Genomic DNA, 16,151 nt, shown 5'->3' on the forward strand with positions numbered 1-16,151 from the left:
TTCTCGGTGTCTTATATAAGGTGGATTACTCAATATACACTGAATACATAAATGATGTTCTACGTGATTTGCCTTTGTATCAGTAATGATCTTAAAATGTTTATAGCTGATGCTTAGTTACTAAGTTTTCTTAGAGGACTGGGTACAATACAGAATTGGAAGTCAGGAATTTATTATTGCTATTGATATGGCATGTTTGGTAATATAAATGCTTAAATGGGCCAAGCAGGTACCAAATAAATGAAGTGGATCATATGCAGAAAAAACAGAAAGTGGTGGGGACTGTGATGAACTAGAAAATACATGGCCTGTTCTAGGGGGTTAACAGCCAGGCCACTCAATTTGGGGCCCAGAATTGACAGATCTTCCATTTTGTCCCAATAGAAACCAGAAATCTGGACCTTCATGTGAAGCCTGTTGAAGTTTAAACACTGGCAGCCAATTAAAAATTTAAAAACACTGGGCAAGCCAAAGCAAATACATCTGCTAAGGCTGGATTTGGCCTGGAGGCTGCCACCAATTTGTGATCTCTGGTTTTTTTCTTCCCGTGGCATTTATTCCAAGCAAAACAGAAATCCATGCCTGTGGCCTCCGTAACATGATTAAGTACCTCCTGACATACAATAATTTTCCAATAAAGAGTTAAATATTTTGTTTGCATGTGAGAAGTAAACTTGATATTTCTCTATTGCTATCTTAAAAAGCTATAGGCTTAAACATAATTTTAGAATCTTTTCTACTGGGTCACATAAAGAACAAGTTACTTAACCAATTTCTGTGACTTGATTCTTAATCTATAAGATGAGGGGGTATGACACAGATAATTTTTACATTCATATGTTTTTATCAATTACGAGAGGCCAATACAATTCTACTTTGGAAGTAATATTCAAGATTGCAATAGAATGTCCCCAGGGGAATTTATGGGTTCAATTTAACTCTAGAAGATTAAAATTGTCCTTAAATATCCCCAGTATGGGAGACAATCAGAAATATTTAAGGCCAGAAAAGTTTCATAATGTTATTACAGGGAGAATTCGTATATTTTGAATGTACCCTAAGATGAGCCCTAATAGAGTCATGGAAATAGTCCAGTCTACAAAGAATGGTCTAGACCAGAGGTAACTGTGGAATAAAGCTGGGGAGAAGAGATTTTTTCAATCTCTAGTTCACAGTGCCTACCATTTTCTATATCTCTAACATGAACTGAATAATTTTCTTACCCTAGCTTATCAAATATATAACACATAGCTAGGGCTCCAACACAGGGAAGCAAGCCTATTTATTCTCAGTTCTATTGCTGACTTTATGCCATCACTGCCTAGTAACAAGTAGTTAAACGAAACACACACACACACACACACACACACACACGAGGCTGGGTGTGGTGGCTCACCCAGGTCAGGAGTTTGAAAACAGCCTGGTCAGGAGTTTGAAATCACCTGAGGTCAGGAGTTTGAAAACAGCCTGGCCAACATGGTGAAACCCCGTCTCTACTAAAAAAAAAACAAAAAAATTAGCCGGGCTTGGTGGCATACACCTGTAATCCCAGCTACTCGGGACGCTGAGGCATGAGAATCGCTTGAACCAGGGAGGTAGAGGTTGCTGTGAGCCGAGATTGCGCCACTGCACTCCAGCCTGGGTGACAGAGTGAGACTCCATCTCAAAAAAAAAAAAAAAAAAAAATATATATATATATATGTATACACACACACACACACACACACACACACATATACACACTCTTACTCTTCAATTTAGGATAGCAAACCATAACTTGATGCTCATCATAACAAAAAAGTCTTTTTTCCCCCAAATATTAGAGCAATTTGGGCATAAAAACAATCTGAGTTCTCAAAGTTTGTTGAAAAGATTCCCAGAGTTTTCCTTTTATTATCTTAAACTGGGTCAAGAAGGGTCTTCTCTCACTCCAGTTAAAGATATGTAAGACAGTTTAATATTTCTGTTGCCAGGCAGGTAAGGGCATAAACCCTCACCTCCTTTGAATAGGAATGTAAACTGTTCAGGGTGGATGCCTGAGTCTGGGCTCACAGCTTCACTTTAAGCAGAGTTGCCTTAGCATTCTGTGTCGTGCTTCTTAAAATGTAGTTCAAATGGTGGACTTGCTAAGGACAGCCTTTCTTACTCAAGACAATGCTTTCATCAAAAAGGAATTTAGCTTTATGCATATATGAAATAAGGAGTGCCTCCCTCGAAATAAAGAGTGAAGATGCAAAGTACTTGTTAGGAAAATAGTCCCCCAAAAGAGTCATACTAGTTATTGTCTGTAACTTTCAGTTCTATTTAAATCACTGAGTGGTGTATGGACAGCCAGCAACCCTAAAAGCAGAGGCTTCAATATGAATGGGGGAAGAGTGTATGTTTTTCTTTTCTGACCCAGAGTAAGACCAGAGATCTATTCCAGGTACAAAGGGCTCCAAGCCCTCAGTGTTCTTCTTGGAGTTTCCCCAAAAGGCCGTTTAATCTTCAAAGAGTTTAAATCTAATACTGCATCTGGGAGAGGCGGGGTATGAAATAAGAGGCTAGAGATAATTGGTGGAGATGGTTTACAAGCACTTCCAGGGTGTGATCTTTCCAAGGTGGCTTTATTAATCTGAAGTGGTATAAATTCCTAGAATTTAGTTACGTGTACTGAATTCTACTCTAAATTGAACATGAATAACTTTTGGATCATTGGACACTTTGTATTGGTATATTTGACCATATCTTTCATTCCTACTTACAATGAAGGATAACAAAGTTACCTAGAAACATATAAAAAACCATCAATCCATAGCTTTCTTAAATGTCCATGGCCCCAGGGGCTAAGCCTGCCATCAAAATTAATCTAGTATGTATTTTTTTTTTTTTTAAGGCTAGTCAAGTGATGTAGTGGGAATAGAGAAGGAACAAAGAATTCTGTAACTGGTTGTGATCAATTAATTGTAACCACAACTGCATTTGGACCAGTCCTAGTATATATTTTAAGTGATATTTATAGACATTAATGTTCCTTTAAACTGGCTAAGTATATGTACTCCATTTTCAAAAGCTTAAATAGAGGCACAGATTTATCAGATATAGTAATCATGTAAAATAAACACGTATACTGAGACAAAATAGATATTGAAGAATTACTGCTGGGCTACAACAGCCCAGGGTCTGGAAAAAAAAAAAAAAGAGAATTACTTCTGGATTGATTTTAGTATAGAAAGAGTAATTAGGTATTTAAACAAATGCCTCCAAAATGTAGCACATGATCCACAACAGTGAAATACTCAAACAGTTAATAAGAAGAGAGTTTCTGAGTATTTCAGGGAAAATTTGTATTTACAGTCTGTCTGATAGGAAAAGGATAAAACCCTAAACATCTGAATATGCAGATATCCTAAGTAAAACAATCCTACAGAAGAGAACTTTATTTAACTAGTGTGTCACTTTGGTTTTTGTAATTCAATACACATTACATCAAATTTAGAGAAACCAAAAGAAAATGATAAAGGACTTAAGAAGTGGGAAATAATGGATCATTTCTTTAAAGAAGAACACATTGTGGATTACATAATCAATCTTCTATCATCTTAAAAGCTTTGGAAGATGGTAAGAGGCTCCTGAGAATGGGGAAAATTTATAAATATTTCAACCTTAAAGAATCAGACTGGTCCACTGAACAATCTTAACACCATTAAAACAGAGCACAATAGATACTGGATGCAATATGATGCCATAGGAAGTACCAAGCGCCGCCTATGAAGTGTTTTTGCCAAACAAACAAACAAAAAGGATTCTGAATCTAATCAAGGCCGTGGACCTAATTAACAGTTTATAGAAAATTGGAAGACATCTGAACAAGTTAATGACATCATGAGGACAAGCTATAACCAGAAAAACCCAGAATATAGGAAATTCAACAAAACAAATGACTCAGTTTCTTGAACAAAAAAATAACCTTTCAAAAACAGGTCAAGGGGAATTGTTACAAATTTAAAAAGTCTTAGAAGACATCCTAACTAATTTAAATCAACTATAATGAAAAGAATTAGAAATAATTGAATACCAACTAGATATCAGAAATTACTGTTATTTTGTTAGGAATTACAACAGTATTATGGTCATGTTTAATGAGTCATCATCAGTTAAAGGCAGGCTGAAGGTTATGGATGAAATGATAGGATGCCTGGGATGTACTTTAAAATACTTCCCCTAAAAGTGGACTGCTTAGATGAAAAAATTGGCAAAATGTTAATAATTGCCGAAGTTGGCAGAAAGATACATGTGGGCTCGTTTATACTATTCTCCGTTGTGTCTAAACATTTTTGATAATAAAAAAATTCTTACAAATGGATTATACATGGAAGAGTAAATTTGAAAACTTAAAAAAAAAATCAGTTCTTACTACTTTGCCTGTGTTGCACACAGTACTTTACTAAAACTATTCTTGATTATTAATCATATTTCCCTACACCAATAGATGTGGACAAGTATCAGGATGTTTTTTCACTTAAAGATATAGTCTGTGACCATAATTTCTATTTTCTAACACCTTCAATTTTGTATAAACAATTTTGTGTAAAGAATTGGGAAGCTGATTTTGTACAAAGAATTGGGAAGCTGATTTTGTATAAAAAATTGGGAAGCTGGTTTTTCAGAGCTAAAATAACTCAAAATAAGTTTGGCAGGATCCAAGAAGAAACTTGCTTCAGCTCTGTCATCTGCTGCACAGAGCAACATATCTGACTTCACAGGGTATTTTTGGAAGCCAAGATAACTTCCTTAGGATGCCTGCCACATAAAATACATAACATAACTCTATCCCAGATAGATTCAGACATGCCAACATCCACACAGCTACCACTAGAACTGTTTAAGTATTAAGGGAATTTTTAAGAAGTAAGGGAATTTTTTCTAAATCCCAGATGGGGTTTTTTGTTTGCCAAGTTCCTTTTTATTTCTTTTAATCTTTCCTTATTGCATGTCTGTGTTGGGCTAACAATATATTAATACAGAATGTTTATGCTTTGATTTTTATATATTTAGTTAACTATCATTGTTTATCTGTTCTGACATAAGCTTATGCAAAGTAGAACTGGTTCTTATTATTTATATTCCCTTTTTCAGTTATAAAAGTTTAAAGTACTATAATATATCTACACACTATAAAGATAATATTATATTGGGGGTATTTAATTATTAGAATTAGTTAATTGGTTATGATGGACCTTGAATGCTGATTTTTTTTTTTTTTTTTTGAGACAGAGTCTGTTTCCATGTCCTGATCTTGGCTCACTGCAACCTCCATCTCCTGGGTTCAAGCAATTCTCCTGCCTCAGACTCCCGAGCAGCTGAAATTACAGGAGCCTGTCACCATGCCCTGCTAATTTTTGTATTTTTAATAGAGATGGGGTTTCACCATGTTGGCCAGGCTGGTCGTGAACTCCTGACCTCAGGTGATCCGCCTGCCTCAGCCTCCCAAAGTGCTGAGATTGCAGGCTTGAGCCACTGTGTCTGGCTATGATTTAATACAAGTGTTTTGAAAGCAGAAAATATTAGAGTCCTAAAAGTCAAATATGACATTATGAAAATAATTAAAAGTTCAACAATATATAATAAAGGAAACATACATATTAGCATCCAACTTACCAAGAAAAATGTCTATTAGTTTGAACCTATTTACTTTACTGATTTGCTTTAAACAGATTACAATAGAATAAATCTATAGACATGGTCTAAGGATTAGTGAATGGCAGGTACTGGTGCTTGAAGCATTATATTATATTAAGGAAAATACACACCTCTAACTGGGAAACTTAACTGCTGTAAAGTTGATGCACTTATACAGTAACCAATTTGGGGCTCATAGGCGATGGTATCTAAACATTCATTCCAATCTTGCACATTAGTAACAGGACAATCCTGTAGATGGGTGACAAGGTCTCCCACAAAAAGGCCTCTGGGTCCAATGGCAGGAGAGTCCTTGGGAAGAGGGTAAAACCAAATCAGATAATGCATGAAGACAAGCTATAATTAATCTGAGCAAATAATAAAGACACTGAGTTAATTAAGTAGAATATTTTGAATGCAGAAAATAATCCAGCTTTGAATTCAAGACATAGTCCTAGAAAATTAAAATAAAATCCAACAATTATAGTTACTTTTCCCAAATTCTCCAAGATTTTGAATTTTTCACAACTGAAAAAAAGCCGACTTGCTGACTATTAAGACTAAAATGATAAATTTTTTCCCCAAACTGCCAATTAAAATTTTTTTTGGTGAACGTATCATCAGACTGTCTTGCCTTTCCTATATCCTTAACACGTAAAACAATAAGACACGTCCTTACATATCCCAAATATACAGACAATACCATCAGTACAATGTATATGTAAGCCAACTGCTCATAAACGTAATTTTCCTCTTTCTAATGTCTGAATAGAAGGTTTGATGCCATCATAGCAGTTATTGTCTAAGGGAGTGAAATACAGAGTTGAAGACGTTAACTTAAACTCCTATGAAATGTTGCAGCTGGACAGCCTAGGTTTCATCTTTCTTACTACTTAGGAGGCGTAAAGACATTTGACTCAAAAGCAGATATAAAAATAAACAGTAAAGGTAAATGATGTATTTTACCAATAAACTACAGGTAGAGAATCTTGATACTATCTTCCTAAGTACAGCATCAGGACAAAAACAATTTTCACGAAACTTTAAAAAAACCAATGTGTTTCCCAACATTATTTGCTAGATTTGAAAGGATTACAGTAATTTCTTCAGAAGAAACCGAGCATTTTGTATATGAGATCTTGAATAAAAGTTTCTGATTAGATGCTAGGTATTACATCACAACCTCTGATGAAAGAATGCCCTGAGTAATCCATTATTTACCTCAGCAACTTCAGTGATGAGCACCCCAACTCCAGTGTAGTAAAATGGCAAGAGAATTACTGGGAGGAGAACGAGAGCTAAAATACCCAAGAGTGCAAGGACAAAATTATGCCAGATACCTGGAAAGAGAGGAAAAAAAAGCAATAAGCTCAACCAGGGGCAGGAATGATGTAAGTAGCTGGACCTCACAACACTTGGGCATTCTGATAAATTAATAAAGTGATCAGAAGAAGCAATGAGGCAAAAATATCTACTTATTAGTAGAGCAGACAGATGTCAATTATTAGTTACTTTCATTTCGGATACTGAAATCTAAAACGGGCATTTTTTTTTTTTTTTGAGACGGAGTCTCGCTCTGTCGCCCAGGCTGGAGTGCAGTGGCCGGATCTCAGCTCACTGCAAGCTCCGCCTCCTCGGTTCACGCCATTCTCCTGCCTCAGCCTCCCGAGTAGCTGGGACTACAGAGTAGCTGGGACTACAGGCGCCCGCCACCTCGCCCGGCTAGTTCTTTGTATTTTTTAGTAGAGACGGGGTTTCACCGTGTTAGCCAGGATGGTCTCGATCTCCTGACCTCGTGATCCACCCGTCTCGGCCTCCCAAAGTGCTGGGATTACAGGCTTGAGCCACCACGCCCGGCCAATGGGCATGTTAATACCACACTAGGAAGACCACATGCTAACATGATTTGATACTGATAGAACTAATATCTTCCACTAACTATACCCTCTTTTCAGAAAATGTATATATCACTAATTTAAACATATTTGTGATCTTTGAAAGAAACCTCAAATACATTCAAATAAAAAAAATTCTTGCTAACAGGGGTACAGAAACTCAAATGGTACTTGGAAAAAGGAGGTTAAGAATTAAACTATTATGCAGAATAATATTGGTGGAACAAACTGAGCATGTGTTTTACATCACGTCACAGACTATAAAGCAACAAACCGTAAGAAAACTGTCGGCCAGACGCGGTGGTTCACGCCTGTAATCCCAGCACTTTGGGAGGCCCAGGCGGGCGGATCACGAGGTCAGATCAAGACCAGCTTGGCCAACATGGCGAAACCCCGTGTCTACTAAAAATACAAAAAAATTAGCCAGGCGTGGTGGCGTGCGTCTGTATTCCCAGTTACTCGGGAGGCTGAGGTCGCATAATTGCTTGAACCCGGGAAGCGGAGGCTACAGTGAGCTGAGATCATGCCACTGCGCTCCAGCCTGGGTGACAGAGCGGGATTCCGTCTCAAAAAAAAAAAAAAAAGAAAACTGTCTTTATTTATTTTTTTTTTGTAAACCCTAAAATTGGCCGGGCGCGGTGGCTCACGCCTGTAATCCCAACACTTTGGGAGGCCGAGGCGGGTGGATCACGAGATCAGGAGATCAGGACCATCCTGGCTAACACGGCGAAACCCCGTCTCTACTAAAAAAGTACAAAAAAATTAGCCGGGCGTGTTGGCGGGGGCCTGTAGTTCCAGTTACTCGGGAGGCTGAGGCAGGAGAACGGCGTGAACCCTGGAGGCAGAGCTTGCAGTGAGCCGAGATCGGGCCACTGCACTCCAGCCTGGGCGACAGAGCGAGACTCTATCTCAAAAATAAATAAATAAATAAATAAATAAATAAATAAGTAAATAAATAAATACATAAATAAATAAAACCCCCTAAAATTTAGGTAGTCAAATTCACGAATCTTTTCCATTGTATATTCAACCTTTGCAGCTGTGCAAAGGAAGACTTTCTCACTCCTAACATTATGTAAGTAATCACTCCTTTTGTGGGGAAGGATGGTTTAAACAGTTTTATTTTTACATTTAAATCTCTTACCATTTGGAATTCATTTTTGTGTATGTGTGTGATTTTTATATTTAAATCTTTTACCATTTGTAATTTATTTTTGTGTATGGTGTGACTGATACATATAACTAATTTTATTCAAATGTTTAGCTAATAATTACTGAGCAGTGCATCCTTTCCCTACTAAATTAAATGCAACTTTTAATTTACACTACATTTTCATCTATTCTTTGGCTTGCTTCTGGATTTTCCATTCTTTTCCACTATTCCAGCGACAATAAAGCTGTTGCTGGTAGTAATATTTCGGTATTTAGTAAATAAATACTTTCAATTTGTTTATTTTGGTTATTCTCCCTTTATCCTTTCCAACAAGTTTGAGAATCATTTTGACAACCACCAAATATTATTCAAATTAGGATTTTTTTCTTTCTTTCTTTCTTTTCTTTTTTTTTTTTTTTTGAGACAGAGTCTCACTCTGTTGCCTAGTGGCGAGATCTCAGCTCACTGCAACCTCAGCCTCCTGGGTTCAAGCGATTCGCCTGCCTCAGCCTCCCAAGTAGCTGGGATTACAGGCGCCCACCACCACACCCGGCTAATTTTTTTGTATTTTTAGTAGAGACAGGGTTTCACTATGTTGGCTAGGCTGGTTTTGAACTCCTGACCTCAAGTGATCCGCCCACCTCGGCCTCCCAAAGCTCTAGGATTACAGGTATGAGCCACTATACCTGGCCCACATTAGGATTTATAATGTCACTACAATGACTGCAATAACTAGGGGTAAATCCACACTTTTACATTTCTGACATAGGAACATGACATCTCTGTTTACTGAAATCTTCTACATCTCTCAGTACAGATTTGTAGTTTCTCTATATAGGCACTGCATACTTCTTTAAAAATGTTAGTTTTTAATTTTTTTATATGTCACATTACTTTCTGAATGAGATCTTTTCTTCCTATTACATGATCTATTTCTTTCAGATATACAGGAACACTACATTTATTTTTGTATATTTACTTTCTAATCAACCAGCAAACTGAACTTTCCATTTAGGATGTCTTAGTCTTTATTCTCTTGGATTTTCCATTATTTGCTAATAATAATCATTTATCTCCTCCAACATTCATACCTCATCTTTTCCCTCCTGTTTGATCTTAGAGCAATGACTATAACTTCTAGAACACTTCTGAATAGTTGTGATGGAATGCCTTCTTTTGCTTTCTTCATCATTTTAATAAAAGAATAGCCAAGCAACAGTAGGGCTTAGATGGAATTGAGGACAAATTTTATTCTGGTTTATATACTAAGCAGTGAGACTGGGGCAACAGTAGAAAAATCAGAATATGGGTGACTCAGGGTTTAAAAATATCATGGGGCTGGGCATGGCTCCTGCCTATAATCCCAGCATTTTGGGAAGCCGAGGTGGGCAGATCACTTGAGACCAAGAGTTTGAGACCAGCCTGGGTGACACAGAGATACTCTGTCTCAAAAAAAAAAAAAAAAAAAAATTCATGGTTCAAAGGAGAAGAAAATCTATAGTTGTGATCAAGGCAGCAAGGTACACATAGACTTGAAGCTGGTGATTATTACTAAGCAGGGGCTAAGGATTACCCCAATCAAGCCCTACTTATACTTAGTGTGGTTTGCAAATAATAATAACAATAAAAAAACCAACTACCTTAATTCTCTAAACACACAGAAATGATTTACAGGTCACCAGATGACTGAATAGGTAAAATAACAACTTATTATTCCTTGAATAATCCACAATAGTTATAGCTGAAAGAATGTAAACTATCAATTTGGCAAGGCTTACACTGTGTTCTAAGTTTAAATTCCAGCTTACTCTAATCACAGCATCATTTTTATAGTCACCAGTGTTTTTTACTTTGCCCTCAAATAAACTTACGACTGGTTTATACAAATAAGAACAGGGTTTTCAATATTTAAGAAGGATTTTAAAACATTTAAGTATGGAACCAGAATGGTCAAATTTTACTTCCACTATTTAAAGGAACTTATAGCAACAAAGCATAGATAATTTTTTTTTTTTTTTAAGCAATCTACTCTTCACTTGGGACCAGATAGCAGGTATTGTTTAATCCCTCTTCTAAAAATTCTTTATACCATAATTCAAAATTAAAACACCTTCATTTACAATGTGCTCAGGAAGTATCTCATCTCATCTCTCTTTTTTCCCCACCAAATTTCAGACAGGTGCTCAGGAAATATCTCATCTCATCTCTCTTTTTTCCCCACCAAATTTCAGACAGATGTTCAGTGACTTTTTCTTTTCAAAATCAGTATGCATTTCATTGTTATTTTTTTATTAAAAAAGAAAGAAAGAAAGAAATAGCCCAGTGTGGTAGCTCTAGCTCATGCCTGTAATCCCAGCACTCTGGGAGACCGAGGTGGGTGGATCTCTTGAACCCAGGAGTTCAAGACCAGCCTGGGCAACATGGCAAGACTCGCCTCTCTACAGAAAATACAAAAATTAGCTGGGTGTGGTGGTGTACGCCTGTGGTGTCAGCTACTTGGGAGACTGAGAAGTGGGATGATCACTTGAAACCAGGAGGTCGAGGCTGTAGTGAGCCGTGATTATACCACTGCCCTCCAGCCTGGGTGACAGGGCGATATCATATCTCAGAAAAAAAAAGAAAAAGAAAGAAAGAAAAAAAACCTATTACATATGCAACTTATTTTATTTTTGAGACAGGGTTCTCACTCTGTCATCCAGCTGGAGTGCAGTGGTGCAATCTCGGCTCACTGCAACCTCTGTTCCCCAGGCTCAAGCTGTCCTCCCACCTCAGCCTCCTGAATAGCTGGGACCACAGGCGTGCACCACCATGCTTGGCTAATTTTTTGTATTTTTAGTAGAGATGGAATCTTGCCATGTTGCCCAGGCTGGTCTGAAACTTCTGAGCTCAAGTGACCTGCCCACGTCAGCCTCCCAAAGTGTTGGGATTACAGGCATGAGTCACTGCACCTGGCCTACCTATGCTAAAAAAGTAGCATTATAAAATTAGATTTATTGGGAGGCTGAGGTGGGTGGATCACCTGAGGTCAGGAGTTCGAGACCAGCCTGGCCAATGTGATGAAACCCCATCTCTACTAAAATATAAAAAATCAGCTGGGCGTGGTGGCAGGGCGCCTGTAATCCCAGCTACTTTGGAGGCTGAGGCAGGAGAATCGCTTGAACCCGGGAGGCGGAGGTTGCAGTGAGCCAAGATCGTGCCATTGTACTCCAGCCTGGGCATCAAGAGCAAAACTCCATCTCAAACAAACAAACAAATAAAAACAAAAAATAAAACAAAACAAAAAACTAGATTTAAATGACACTCTGGACTTTTTACATGGAAGTGGGAAGTCATTTTAGAAGCAATGAAGCTATATTCCTAAGTTTAAAACTAATAAAGTAGGCAGAGGGTATACATGTATTTCTCTCTCACTCTAAATACATAATTTCTGTACATCCCTAAACTTTGGGGAACACACAGGTTTCCCATGTTGTCTTCCACTTTGATGGCTGCACCAAGGTGAGCTCACAGCTCAGCAAACATTTAGCAGGGAATAAGATACTAAACTCTTCTTCTTACAGACAATTCCAGATCTTTGAATTTGTCCTGTCTTGAATTCAGGGCAAGATAAGCATCTCCTCCCCACCCCTAACCTTGCCCCCTTGCCTGGGAAAGATGGCAGGACAAAGCTGTTCTGTTATCTACTAGGCTGACAACTCACAACTGAGAATGAGAAGTTACTGGGCTAGGTGATGTTTGGGATAGGAGGACTAGTTAGTTCTATACCATTTAATAAGCTCTGAAAGAGGTGTGTGGATCCAATTATTGGTGGGGATATATAACCTTCTTTAGTCTTAGTTTTGGACATTAAGTGCCAATTTTAAGGAAAAACAAGTCTCAGTACATTTTAACCCTAATATGAAATTAATTTAAAAATGTTCAATTGGCTTTTAAAAAATTACTAAAAAATACATGCTGATTATAAAAATTCCAAACAATAGAGAAGTAATAGTCATCTTTCCCAAATACCATTTCTCAACCACCAGCCCCATGACTCAGAGTAAACATACTGTTATCATTTTCCATTACTCCAGATTTTCTCTGCCCACATCAGCATGTATATGAGTATACATGTGTAATAATTTTAATAATTTATTTAAGAGTACAAAGCAGCAAGTTTTCTAATAACTTTTTCAAGACAGTTTTATAGTTTTTTAAAATTTTTTTAATTTATTAATTAATTTTTTTTTTTTTTTGAGACAGTCTCACTGTCGCCCAGGCTGCAGTGCAACGGCGAGATCTCGGCTCACTGAAACCTCCACCTCCTGGGCTCAAGCAACACTCCTGCCTCAGTGTCCTAAGTAACTGGGACTACAGGCGCGTGCCACCATGCTCGGCTAGCTTTTTAATATGGGTTTTTTTGTTTTTTTTCCCCCTAGAGACAGGGGTTTCACCATTTTGCTTAGGCTGGTCTTGAACTCCTGAGCTCAAGTCATCCTCCCGCCTCCACCTCCCAAAGTGCTGGGATTACAGGCGTGAGCCACCGCGCCCAGCGGGTTTTATATATACGTTTTTTGTTTTTGAGACAGAGTCTCGCTCTGTCGCCCAGGCTGGAGCGCAGTGGCGCAATCTCTGCTCACTGCAAGCTCCGCCTCCCGGGTTCATGCCATTCTCCTGCCTCAGCCTCCCGAGTAGCTGGGACTGCAGGTGCCCGCCACCACGCCCGGCTAATTTTTTTGTATTTTTAGTAGAGACGGGGGGTTTCGCCGTGTTAGCCAGGATGGTCTCCATCTCCTGACCTCGTGATCTGCCCGCCTCGGCCTCCCAAAGTGCTGGGATTACAGGCTTACGTGAGCCACCGCACCAGGCCTATATTTTTTAAACTCTTTTTCCCCTTAGCATCTTATATCCCATCCTATGGCAGATATGGTTATATGAACCCAGTGGTTCCCTGAAGCCTGTTCCTACAAGCTTGCCGGAGCTAACTGTGCACTTCTCCCTAATTCCTCCTTCAGGAAGTGTAGGTTTGCAGCTTGAAACTGACCATGGTGCGAGTATTTACACCACAGAAACCAGCAAATGCTACCATCAGAGCTCCCTACCTCAGCCCTGCAGAGCCAGATGTTAAACATTCACTTAACACGCCACTAGATAATCCCTTACCCCATACCTAGTCTTCCCTTTTCCTATTGCAGTTTTTCTTATGGGGCGGGGTATGGGCACTACTAGCACCAGGATGTGATGGAGACAACCCTGGCCTGTGGGCTGTAATGTAGCTATGATGGAGCTGGATTTAGGTCCACGACACAAGCTGCCTGCTGGGAATAGCAGAGCTAACAAGACAGAACCTGTGTCCCCAAATCACAGAGTTACCCGATCTACACTGAACTACTTATATTTGGAATGTTTTGAGAGTTTATGCCATTTATTTTTAGTTATTAGAGCAGAGAAATACCTAGCTAACACATGTTCCAAGTCATGTATTCACATTGTAAAATGCTCCTTTTTAAATTTTTAAAGTGTTATAAATTGTTAAATTCCAGAAATAGCCAGACAAAGTATGGTCTAGGACTTATTGGGTAAATAATCTTTTCTATTATATACAGACATATCATTTAAAACACCAATGGTATCAAATTATTATACTATATTTTGCTTTTTCGTGTGTCTTTAAAAAAAAACAAAAAAAAGACAGTCTCGCTCTATTGCCCCAGTTGGAGTGCAGTGCTATGATCACAGCTCATGGCAGCCTTGAACTCCTGAAGCGATCCTTCCACCTCAGCCTCCTAAAATTTGGGATTACAGGTGTGAGCCATCACAACCTATTTGCTTTTTAATTTATATATTTTTGACATTTTCCCATATCTGTTTATACATATCAATCCCATTATATCTGCTACAGAGTAATCCATTTTATGAACATATCAATTTATTTATAAGGTTTCCTACTATTAATCACTTAGGGTGTTTTAACCTTTTCATATAATACTGAAATATACAGCTTTGTTTATAATGTTAGGCGTCCAGTTAAGTATGCATCTACAAGGGTATGAAAAATTACCTAGAAATGGAAATGTTGGGTCAAAAAATATGAACAGTAAAGTTGACCTCCAATGAGTTTCCATTATTGCATTAATTTATACTCTCATAATTGACATTTTTCCACTCTCTGAATGAGACTGGATGCTATCATAATTTTACTCTTTGCCAGTCTTCTGGGTGAAAAATTAAAGCCCATTTTCTTGACAGCTACTTATTTCTATTCATTGCCATTTTTTGACTGAGTTGTCTTATTAATTTACTGATTCATATATGCTATTATTTATAATCTATACATTGAGGAATTTGGTCCTTTGTAACAGGTATTATAATTTTATCCTCCCAGTTTGTTGTTTGGTGTGGTTTGTCATTTTGCCTGTAGAGATACTTTAAATTTTTGTGTGATCAAATAGTTTCTTGTACTAAGGCTTTTCCACTTCAAGATTATAAAAGATATTCACATGTGTTTTCTTGTACTGCTTTCATAGCTTCCTTAACAAAATTAAAATGAAACAAAACAAAAAAACCTAATCCTTTGATGCGCAGGAATTTACTCTGGGGAAACTAATTCAGGATACCACTATGAATTCCCCAACCCCAGCCCAGTTGCTAGTCACAGAAACCAGACATGAACAAATGAATAAAAGCCGGGACACTCAGCAGCACTGATTCCTTGACTATCTGCCTAGTCTCTTATCTCGTCAGCTAGTACCATATCACCCCTCTGATTCTGGATTTACCCATGCTGGTTAAATGGCAATGAGGGTGGTGGAGCATACACATTTCCTTCATCTAAACAACCTCTTGTCCATTAATGATTTGTTTATAAGTACTGCAAAACTCTGGAATCTTTGTTATAAACTCTTACTTTTTCTACAGCAGGATTTCTTAACAGGGACACTATTGGCATTTATTTTATTTTTTTTGAGGCAGAGTCTCACTCTGTCACCCAGGCTGGAGTGCAGTGGCATTCTCTCAACTCACTGTAACCTCCGCCTCCTGGGTTCAAGCGATTTTCCTGCCTCAGCCTCCCAAGTAGCTGGAATTACAGGGGTAATGCCAGCACCTCTGGCTAATTTTTGTATTTTTAGTAGCTGGGGAGTGGTTTCACCATGTTGGACAGGCTGGTCTTGAACTCCTGACCTTAAGTGATCCACCCGCCTCAGCCTCACAAAGTGCTGGGATTACAGGCAGGAGCCCCATGCCCGCCCCCCCGCCACCCCCTTTTTTTTTTGAGACAAGGTCTTACTCTGTCACCCAGGCTGGAGTGCAGTGGCCCAATCACAGCTCACCACAGCCTCAACTTCCCCAGCTCCAGTGATCCTACCATCTCAGCCTCCTGAGTAGCTAGGACCACAGGTGTGCACCCCACACTCAGCTAATTTTTGTATTTTTGGTAGGGACCGGATTTTGCCATGTTGCCC

The 16,151-nt window shown here is 38.4% G+C and overlaps 1 protein-coding gene across 5 annotated transcripts in view; it reads right to left on the reverse strand.

Annotated features, from left to right (window-relative positions):
* MBTPS2 (membrane bound transcription factor peptidase, site 2) overlaps window positions 1-16,151 on the reverse strand; it is a 58,998-nt gene that overhangs the window by 21,433 nt on the left and 21,414 nt on the right. For all 5 annotated transcript variants that reach the window (XR_641847.3, XR_002519634.2, XM_009197329.4 and 2 more), the window contains exons 6-7: window positions 6,883-7,001; window positions 5,793-5,973 (exon numbers count right to left, since the gene is read on the reverse strand). Coding sequence is in view for 3 of the 5 variants with exons in the window: in XM_009197329.4 (XP_009195593.1) it covers window positions 5,793-5,973; window positions 6,883-7,001 (300 nt within the window). In the remaining 2 variants the exon portion in view is untranslated. The remainder of the gene's footprint in view (window positions 1-5,792; window positions 5,974-6,882; window positions 7,002-16,151) is intronic.

Source organism: Papio anubis, chromosome X (assembly GCF_008728515.1).
Source record: "Papio anubis isolate 15944 chromosome X, Panubis1.0, whole genome shotgun sequence".
Lineage (NCBI taxonomy): Eukaryota > Metazoa > Chordata > Mammalia > Primates > Cercopithecidae > Papio > Papio anubis.